Genomic DNA, 10,021 nt, shown 5'->3' on the forward strand with positions numbered 1-10,021 from the left:
TGCTGATTCGTCGATACATGCTCACGTGTCAACCTCATCCCCAACCCCCTCCTTTCTACCTAAAAGTCTTTGTGACCCTGGAGGCTCCTCTGGTATTCTCTGGCACTCGTCAAACGCACGACCCCTTTATGCTCCACGAAGATCTTGTTTGCACTTTCTGGGTTCACTAATTTCCAAAAGGGAACTTCCAAAGTGAATGAATAACCTCACAACCAGTTGGACCCGGAGCAGCACGATGACCCCACCCAAACATAATGGAACATCAGACCCTTTTCCTATGTTTTTTTTTAATGTTTTTTTATGCCTGCACAGTTGAAGGCCGCAGGCATGATGTTTTCAGGTTGTCTGGTCTGTGTGTCCACCACTGAAGGTATTTCAACAAAACTTGCTCCAGCTATGGATTGTAATACAAAGATGAACTCATTCTAGTTTGGGTACCAAAGGTCACGTGACCTTTGAGAATCATTTTTCAGACCATAACTCGAGTTAGGAACATCTTAATGTCTCTCTTTCTTCCACTTCTCTCTCGTTTTTCTCATGTGCTGATTCGTTGAGATAAAACCTAATAGTGGATTTACATCTAACACGGGCATATCCACTGACGCATTTGCATTAAATTCAATTTTATAGTTTTATCGTTACATCAGGAACACAATTCCTTTACTAAATCCAAACTTGTCCCATAAAGGAGAAACTGTGGTTGGTGGTTGATTATGGGTGTAAAGATGCTGAATGCACGCTTCCAAAGACCTCAAGAAGGTGAAGTCAATGCGATGTATCATTTTATGGTTCTATGTTGTCAACGTTTTAAAAATATTGGGTTTACCACTGCATTAAAATTGCGAACTCCTGATTTGAACCGGAGAAAGGAGCCTCCGAGCGGTAACCTGAGCAAGGAACCTCTGAGCATGAACCAAAGCAAGAAGCCTCCTTCCATGAACCTGAGCAAGGAACCTCCTTCCATGAACCTGACCAAGGAACCTCGTTCCATGAACCTGACCAAGGAACCTCGTTCCATGAACCTGACCAAGAAGCCTCCTTCCATGAACCTGACCAAGGAACCTCGTTCCATGAACCTGACCAAGGAACCTCGTTCCATGAACCTGACCAAGAAGCCTCCTTCCATGAACCTGACCAAGGAACCTCGTTCCATGAACCTGACCAAGGAACCTCGTTCCATGAACCTGACCAAGGAACCTCGTTCCATGAACCTGACCAAGGAACCTCGTTCCATGAACCTGACCAAGGAACCTCCTTCCATGAACCTGACCAAGGAACCTCGTTCCATGAACCTGACCAAGGAACCTCGTTCCATGAACCTGACCAAGGAACCTCGTTCCATGAACCTGACCAAGAAGCCTCCTTCCATGAACCTGACCAAGGAACCTCGTTCCATGAACCTGACCAAGGAACCTCGTTCCATGAACCTGACCAAGAAGCCTCCTTCCATGAACCTGACCAAGGAACCTCGTTCCATGAACCTGACCAAGGAACCTCGTTCCATGAACCTGACCAAGGAACCTCGTTCCATGAACCTGACCAAGGAACCTCGTTCCATGAACCTGACCAAGGAACCTCCTTCCATGAACCTGACCAAGGAACCTCGTTCCATGAACCTGACCAAGGAACCTCGTTCCATGAACCTGACCAAGGAACCTCGTTCCATGAACCTGACCAAGGAACCTCGTTCCATGAACCTGACCAAGGAACCTCGTTCCATGAACCTGACCAAGGAACCTCCTTCCATGAACCTGACCAAGGAACCTCGTTCCATGAACCTGACCAAGGAACCTCGTTCCATGAACCTGACCAAGGAACCTCGTTCCATGAACCTGACCAAGGAACCTCCTTCCATGAACCTGACCAAGGAACCTCGTTCCATGAACCTGACCAAGAAACCTCCTTCCATGAACCTGACCAAGGAACCTCGTTCCATGAACCTGACCAAGGAACCTCGTTCCATGAACCTGACCAAGGAACCTCGTTCCATGAACCTGACCAAGAAGCCTCCTTCCATGAACCTGACCAAGAAACCTCCTTCCATGAACCTGACCAAGAAACCTCGTTCCATGAACCTGACCAAGAAACCTCCTTCCATGAACCTGACCAAGAAACCTCGTTCCATGAACCTGACCAAGGAACCTCCTTCCATGAACCTGACCAAGGAACCTCGTTCCATGAACCTGACCAAGGAACCTCGTTCCATGAACCTGACCAAGGAACCTCGTTCCATGAACCTGAGCAAGGAACCTCCTTCCATGAACCTGACCAAGGAACCTCCTTCCATGAACCTGACCAAGGAACCTCGTTCCATGAACCTGACCAAGGAACCTCGTTCCATGAACCTGACCAAGGAACCTCGTTCCATGAACCTGACCAAGGAACCTCGTTCCATGAACCTGAGTGGGGAGCCTTGAATGAGTGTGAGATTTACCCATTAAAATGATTGCTCGCTATTTTAAAAGACAAGCTTCGTTTCCTTGTATTGACCCACGTGCAGTGGGGGGTTTCCATTTACATCTTCACGATCCACTTCCATCGGATAACTCTTACAGGTAACACGGGGGGGACAGAGTGACGTTCGAGATGATGTGGTCATGTGATTGGAAGCCACGTCAGGGACGCCAACAGTGTGCATTCCGTTTATATGACGTTGATGCACTATGACGTCATTTGCGAAGCATTCATCAAATGAATGAGTGTTATGGGTTTCATTGTTCCGATGTTTTTGTGTTTATTGTTCCGAGTGTCGTCGGGATTAATTACATTTAATAATCAGGCGAAATGAATAAACCACGGTGTGTGAGGAGCGCGAGGTGAGGTTTGTGAGGGAGGCTTCCTGGAGGGACGGAGCCGAGGATGTCGGACTAACCCCCCCCCCACCCCCAACTTCTTTTCTCTGTCACGTGGAAATAAATTGTCACAACATTCCGGATTAACCGACCAAATCGCCGAAGACCCTCCACCCTGTTTGGGAGGGAAAACTACCGTATTTGGGGGGGAGGGGAGACAGAGAGCCTTGAGTTACACGTGGGGGTCTGTGACGTCACGGAGTTGGCTGAGGATGAGAAGGTGACGGTGGGTGGGAGACGGAGTATGAGTGGAGTTGGGGTCGCGCCGGGAGGGAGGAGCGTCATAACGGATCTGCAGGGTGATGTGAGGGGGGGCAGAGTCGTGCTGAGACTCCTCGTGAGCCAATCAGCGCACGCCGTTCAGAAGCGTTTCCTTATAGGGAGCGAATAACGGGACTCGGGGCGCGGCCCTACATAAAGGGGCGGGATTGGGTCACTTCACACATCGAACCTTCTGGTTTAGTCCGTCAGGAGCAGCATCAGCAGCATCGTCGCCACAGGCATCTTCGGCTCATCTCTTCACTCGTCGACGCTCGGGTGGGTCTCGTCCTCCGCTGGTCCATTTTCCTTGCACTTCTTATTTTTCGTGTAGATTTTGATTTTTTTTTTTGTGGTTTTGTTTTAAAAAATTATTTTCTCCATTTCCCCGTAATTTTGGTAATTTTTTTTGTCTGTCTTTGTTCGTGACACGTGGTGTCGTTTTTTTATTAAAAAAAAAAATTGTTGTGGAGGGATGAGTAGATATTACCTCAGAGATGAGACGACGTTGTGGAAGAATGGATGTCGCATTGCGTTAATGGGGTTTATTGTAGGTTCTTTGTGGGGTTTTGGGGGTTGTATGGGGGGGGGGGGTTCTTGTCTGAATTCGTCGGTGATGAGAATTTAAATAAATATCTTTGAGTAAAGAGTCGAGAAAGCTGTTCATGTTGTTGTACATCGTACGATGTATTGTGAGTCACACACATCCTCGGCTAACATTTCTTTGTCGATGTGGGATATGAGGGGGAGGGAGGATGTTTGAGCTGCGATTTGTAGCGAAATTCGGCGCAAAGGGTCAAAATGTTCTTTGCTGTTGCCGCGGCCAATCACAATGCTGGATCGCGAGCTTTGCCCAAATTTGGTAATGGTGGGCGTGGTCGAGACGGGCGTGGTGCCTTTGGGCTCCGAACACCCAGACGATGCCAAATAAAGTAAAATCTCGGCTTTTCTTGCATTTATTAATTAATTTTGCCAAACTGGTTGCTCATTTTGATAAAAAATTTTTTTTTTTTAACAAAATGGAATAAAACGTCTTGTTTGAACATCCCCCCTCCCCCACTCTTTCTCATTGATAAATTTTATTTCGATGGTGGAATATTGAGTGAGGGTTGGGGGTATTTATTTAATTTAATATATAAGTGGAAATTGCCCCATTTCTCCCCCTCCTATATGTCTCGTCCGTTTCTCTCTCTATACACCCCATCTTCACCTCCACTTTGTGTATTGGTGCCACCAATGCATACGTAATAAATAGATGGTTTAACCTTCTCTCAGAGCTCTACGTGCTTTGCCCAGCATGGTTGGTTCGTGTTGAGCTTATGAACCTTTTTATACTTTTTTTTTTTTTTTTAATTTAATTTTTCTTTGTGCAGGTTCCACTGACCTTTGACCCTTTGCATCTCCCTCCTCCTCCATGTTTCCGATGCAGACACAGCACAATGGAAGACGAAATTGCTGCGCTGGTTGTGGACAACGGCTCTGGAATGTGCAAGGCGGGATTTGCTGGTGACGATGCCCCGCGTGCTGTGTTCCCCTCCATCGTCGGCAGGCCCAGGCATCAAGTAATCATTCGAATATCGATTTCCTTTGTTTGCAGATTCTGTCGTCTCGCATTATACGAAGCTTTCTCATCATCTGTTCTTCTGCCCCCTCCCCCCCCCCCAGGGTGTCATGGTGGGAATGGGCCAGAAAGATAGCTACGTCGGTGACGAAGCTCAGAGCAAGCGTGGCATCCTAACCCTCAAGTACCCCATTGAGCACGGCATCGTCACTAACTGGGACGACATGGAGAAGATCTGGCACCACACCTTTTACAACGAGCTCCGAGTGGCTCCCGAGGAACACCCCGTGCTGCTGACCGAGGCCCCGCTCAACCCCAAGGCTAACCGAGAGAAGATGACCCAGGTATGGGTCTCCGCTTTCTCCATAAGTTACCTCGTGCCGTAGTTTCTGAATGGTCCATGAAGACCACCTTGCTCGGTGAGGAAGTTGTACGTCATGAAAGCCTTGTTGGCTCGGCTGCACCACCAATGATTGCCCTTGGTTTCTCATTTTGAAAATTGTTTCTTCCATGAGCTTCTCACCCGAAGCCTTTTTTTTGCCCTCCAGTGACAGTTTTCGTTCCAGAGCTTCGTCCCCCGTCACCATGGTATCGTGCCGTTACCTTGCTGTGCTGTGCCAATGGTGCATGTCGGTTCTGTGTGTGTTTTCTCTAATTCGACCGTCGCTGTGCACGTCATTCAGGACCGTCTCGGCCTTGTCCTCGTTGGGTCTGCTAATCCCCCTCGGTGATAAATTTGCATTTTCCGCGTCCGACCATAATTGGGTTTTTAATTGTAATGTTCCTGGTTTTGACTAATTGATGGATTGATTTATTTGGTTTTTTGTTTGTTTTTTTTTTTTTTTGTTTTTTTTTTTTTCTCCTCTCCAAGCATGTTTTGATATGAGCGAGCTAACAACTTGTGTCTGGAAGGCTTTTACTGAATTCCACAAATCCTCTATTGTATCCAGTGTGCACTGTCCTCCACTCCTCAGATCATGTTCGAGACCTTCAACACTCCAGCTATGTACGTGGCCATCCAAGCCGTCCTGTCCCTGTACGCCTCTGGCCGTACCACGGGTATTGTGATGGACTCCGGCGACGGCGTCTCGCACACTGTGCCCATCTACGAGGGTTACGCTCTGCCTCACGCCATCCTCCGGCTCGATCTTGCCGGCCGAGATCTCACCGACTACCTCATGAAGATCCTGACCGAGCGTGGATACTCGTTCACCACCACGGCGGAGCGTGAGATTGTAAGGGACATCAAAGAGAAGCTCTGCTACGTTGCGCTGGATTTTGAGCAGGAGATGCTTACGGCTGCTTCTTCTTCTTCGTTGGAGAAAAGCTATGAGCTTCCTGATGGCCAAGTCATCACCATTGGCAACGAGCGATTCCGCTGTCCTGAAGCGCTCTTCCAGCCATCTTTTCTCGGTAACTGCATAATAATTAGCATTTTGGACGAACTGAGTTTCTGAGGTTTTTATTTATTCATTTTAACCCATGCCGTTTCCTTTGTTCCATTTCTATCAGGCATGGAATCTGTGGGGCTGCACGAGACGACGTTCAATTCCATCATGAAGTGTGATGTTGACATCCGTAAGGACCTGTATGCCAACACCGTGCTCTCTGGTGGTACCACCATGTACCCAGGCATCGCGGACCGCATGCAGAAGGAGATCGTGGCCTTGGCGCCCAGCACGATGAAGATTAAGGTTTGTGATGGGAAAGTGAGCTCGACATGAGTTGATTGCTTCTGTCTGGCCTGGTAACCTGACGTTTGTGTTGTCTGCAGATCATTGCTCCCCCAGAGCGCAAGTATTCTGTCTGGATCGGCGGCTCCATCCTCGCATCACTCTCCACCTTCCAGCAGATGTGGATCAGCAAGCAAGAGTACGATGAGTCTGGTCCGTCGATCGTTCACCGGAAATGCTTCTAGATAGATGTGTATGATTGGGTAGGGAAATTGAATTTGCTATCGACACCTCCCACCCCACAAGTTGGCGACGCCGTGTATTCACCATTACGTAGTTGTAGTCACGGCCCGCTTGCCTATGGCTGCCGTTAAAACCGACTTTGCCAAGTTTTTTTGCTTCCAAGGTGGCATCAGTTTGGTGCTTGGTTGGTGAACTTTGAACTGTTTGTGCTGTTAATTTTTGGAGTTGAAGGCATATGTTGCTGTATCATAAACTGTGCTGCTCTTGACACCAGTTTCACTTCCTGTCACATGTGAACTTTCCTGCCCTTTCATTCTGTATCCACTTGGTTGGAATTGCCAATAAACTGCTCTTGCTAAGATTGATGGCTTTGTAGTGGTTGATTGGATGGAAGGATTGTTTGTTTTCAAATGAGTTTATGCTCACTTCCCCAGATGCTGTGGTATTGAGGGCTGACCACATTCCCTCACTTCCTCACCTACCATATGGGGCGAGTCTGCATTTGTTTAGCTCACGAGTTTTCAGGTTGTCCATCCTTATCCCGCAGGGTAAAGCAATTTGTTCACGTCTCTGCAAATCGAAGTTTGTTAAAATGTTTTGAAGGACAATTAATGTCAATGGGATATAAATTCTTACAACCTACAAAATATTTTATCTACAGTAACACTTAACTTGACAACACTGATGGATGAAATGTATGGCATTTTATATCTCAACCAATCAAATTTGCTGCCTGCGAGGCTTTTAAATTTTTTTTTTTTATTTTTTTTCCTAACATCTGTTCTTTGAAATGTGTTGTAGAAAGCCAGGCTCACTTCCCTAAATCTTCAGTGCAGCAGAGAACAGTAACTGATCTGTGTTTACTTGTGACCTGAGAGATGTGCTGGTTACTTCCCTTCAATGTTTTGGGGACAAAATTGATTTGCTTGGATTTTTTTTTTTTTTTTTTTTTTTTTTTTTTTTGTGGGATTGTTTACTTTCCTGCTGCATTTAAAGAGTCACCCCATCCCCTCCCTCGCTTTGATTCGTGATAAGATGCGCCTTTGTGGGGAGGGGACTGCTTCGATACTTCACGTTGGGTGTGTGTGTGTGTATTTTTGTCCATCCAGACGAGCTGGATAATCGATTTATATGGATGCTTCCCTTTGTGAGATCGATTCAGAAATTTCCCATTGAGATTTGCTTGGGTAGCCAGACAGGTACTTCCCAATGTGGTAGGTCCATGTTAAATTACAGGAGCTACTCCTATTTCAATGCAACACAAGGGAGATCTCTATTGTCGTGGCCAAATATATTGGCACCCTTGCAATCATTTTCTCAAAATAAGTTGAAATTGGCTCTCATTCTTTATTTCATTGTTCATATATCCTTATATGGCAGACACCCAAAATTTAATATTTGGTAGCAGTCAAGCACTTCCTATAGCCATGAATAAGTTTCCTACTCCTCTCTACTGGTAGTTTGGCCCACTCTTGTGCAAACTGCTCCCAGATTTGAAGGGTGCCTTCTCCAAGCTGCTGGTTTCAGATTTCCAAAGTAAAGGAGAATCACAGACTTAATCTAATTATTTCTCACCACTTCTAAAAGGTGCCAATTCTTTTTTATTTTTTTTAGGATTTCTGTGTGGAATAAGCTAAGATTTAGTAACTTTCAACCTTTTTTTGTTCTACTGCAAACCAAAGAACTACACATGTGAATAGAAAAAGATTTTTTTAATTTCAACAATTTTCTGGAAGAAATGGTGCTAATATTTTTGTCCACGACTATATCTTCTTTCGGCTGCTCCTGTTAGGAGTTGCCACAGCGGATGATCCGCATAATGATTTGGCACAAGTTTTACACCGGAAGTCCTTCCTGATGCAACCCTGGTCGCCTCTTACACCACAGGGATATGGTACACCTATTCTAACCGGGGCATACACCCGGCCCAGTACACTGGTACTCACTTTGGCAACCTCGGAAGGATGACAGGCTGAGTCAACCTCCCACCGGGGCATACACCCAGTCCAGTACATTGGTACTCACTTTGACAACCTCAGAAGGATAACAGGCTGAGTCAACCTCCTGGTGTGACACCCAGCCCAGTGCGCTGGTACTCACTTTGCCAACCTCGGAAGGATGACAGGCTGAGTCAACCTCCTGGTGTGTATTCATTCAAGCAACCAACGGGGCTTGAACTCAGGACCTTTTGGATCCCAAGCCACAACCCTAACCACTATGCCAACACCAGGCTTATATATATATATATATATATATTTTTTTTTTTCTCAGGTAATTTGAGAAATCAAACTTCTTGCACAGGTTGGGTGTGTGACAAGGACTAATTGATTTTATTTTTGGTGAAGAATCCAGATCCTGCCAGTAGAATTTTTTAACGCCATTCTTCACCATTGAGAGATGTGACCAAAAACGATACATTACAACATGATATCTCGACAAGTTGTGACAAGACTGAGTTGTCAGTGATAAGAGGCCAATTCAATGTTGGTTCAGATGCAGCTTACCATTGTGAAGCAAAATGTAAACTGTTCAGCCTGGCGAAGGTGTGCGGTCGACCGAGTGCCTTCTCGTGTTTCAAATGTTTTCACATGAACAAAATTAAATTGTCAAATTTAACAGCAAAATAAAATCAGCTTCGTACCAATCATGCATTTTATTTTTGTCCAAAAAGCAAGGATAAAGTTCAAACGTGTCTGCTCCTGCCTGGTGTTGGCTTAATGGTTCGGGTGGTGGGCTTGGGGTCCTCAGATCCTGAGTTCAAATCCTGCTCGGCTGTTGATTTAATACCAGGTGGGGTTAACTCGGCCTGTCATCCTTCCAAGGTCGGCAAAATGAGTGCCAGCTTGCTGGTATACTGTGTCGGAGTGACGACCCGTCCAGGATTGTGCCCAATAGCCAAGGAGACTGTGCGGAGCCTTGGTGCTGATAAAGCAAAGTATGGTTCTGATCTCTTCCTCCTCCTGTTATTAATTACGTAACACACCAGGACACAAACATCACACAAAACAAGTCCTGGCGAGGGTCTGCAATCTCCAATTGCTCTTTTTCTTGTTTTATTATTTATTTAATTTACTTTCATCTCCAAGGATTCCAAAACCAAGCTTAAAAGCAACCTTAAATTTGATAAATAAATATCACTTAAATCTATCTTTTAATGTCCTTCCTTTTAAACACTTTTTTTTAAATGCTCTATTACACTCAAGCAGGTAAATTTAAGGCTCAGGTACTGGAAACTAAAGTGGCACAACCATGATTGTAATTAAAATGGATTTCTACCGAAGGTTCCGTTCTCTGGAGGTAAGCAGGATGGAAGTGCGGAGTGTGTCAAGGTGAACGTGCAATACCCGAACGCTGAACCTGCGGCGAGGCCAGCCATGTAGGACACCGTCATAATGTTACCTGAGGAAGGGGGAAGAGGAATGAAAAGAAAAATA

General features: G+C 45.9%; 2 protein-coding genes across 8 annotated transcripts in view; one reads left to right on the forward strand and one right to left on the reverse strand.

The window, feature by feature from the left end:
• The first annotated feature begins 3,109 nt into the window (after nucleotides 1–3,109).
• On the forward strand, nucleotides 3,110–6,948 carry LOC147009985 (actin, cytoplasmic 2-like). Its single transcript, XM_085861092.1, has 6 exons — nucleotides 3,110–3,389; nucleotides 4,540–4,672; nucleotides 4,776–5,015; nucleotides 5,646–6,084; nucleotides 6,184–6,365; nucleotides 6,446–6,948. Exons 2-6 carry the CDS (start codon nucleotides 4,550–4,552, stop codon nucleotides 6,587–6,589), a joined length of 1,128 nt encoding a protein of 375 aa, XP_085717218.1. The 5' UTR covers nucleotides 3,110–3,389; nucleotides 4,540–4,549; the 3' UTR covers nucleotides 6,590–6,948.
• A 2,656-nt stretch (nucleotides 6,949–9,604) lies between these two features.
• SLC29A4 (solute carrier family 29 member 4) overlaps nucleotides 9,605–10,021 on the reverse strand; it is a 65,229-nt gene continuing 64,812 nt past the window's right edge. For all 7 annotated transcript variants that reach the window (XM_085861058.1, XM_085861057.1, XM_085861055.1 and 4 more), the window contains one exon: nucleotides 9,605–9,986. In XM_085861058.1, the coding sequence (XP_085717184.1) occupies nucleotides 9,847–9,986 (140 nt within the window). In that variant the 3' untranslated portion in view covers nucleotides 9,605–9,846. The remainder of the gene's footprint in view (nucleotides 9,987–10,021) is intronic.

Source organism: Eptatretus burgeri, chromosome 17 (assembly GCF_056783735.1).
Source record: "Eptatretus burgeri isolate ZD-2024b chromosome 17, Ebu_testis_v1, whole genome shotgun sequence".
Classification (NCBI taxonomy): domain Eukaryota; kingdom Metazoa; phylum Chordata; class Myxini; order Myxiniformes; family Myxinidae; genus Eptatretus; species Eptatretus burgeri.

Excerpts from the sequence above, each read along its gene's own strand:
- LOC147009985 (XM_085861092.1), top strand. The coding sequence starts at position 4,550 with ATGGAAGACGAAATTGCTGCGCTGGTTGTGGACAACGGCTCTGGAATG. Across the intron at positions 5,016-5,645 it reads ACCGAGAGAAGATGACCCAG|ATCATGTTCGAGACCTTCAA; the intron begins GTATGGGTCTCC and ends TCCACTCCTCAG. Across the intron at positions 6,085-6,183 it reads CTTCCAGCCATCTTTTCTCG|GCATGGAATCTGTGGGGCTG; the intron begins GTAACTGCATAA and ends CATTTCTATCAG.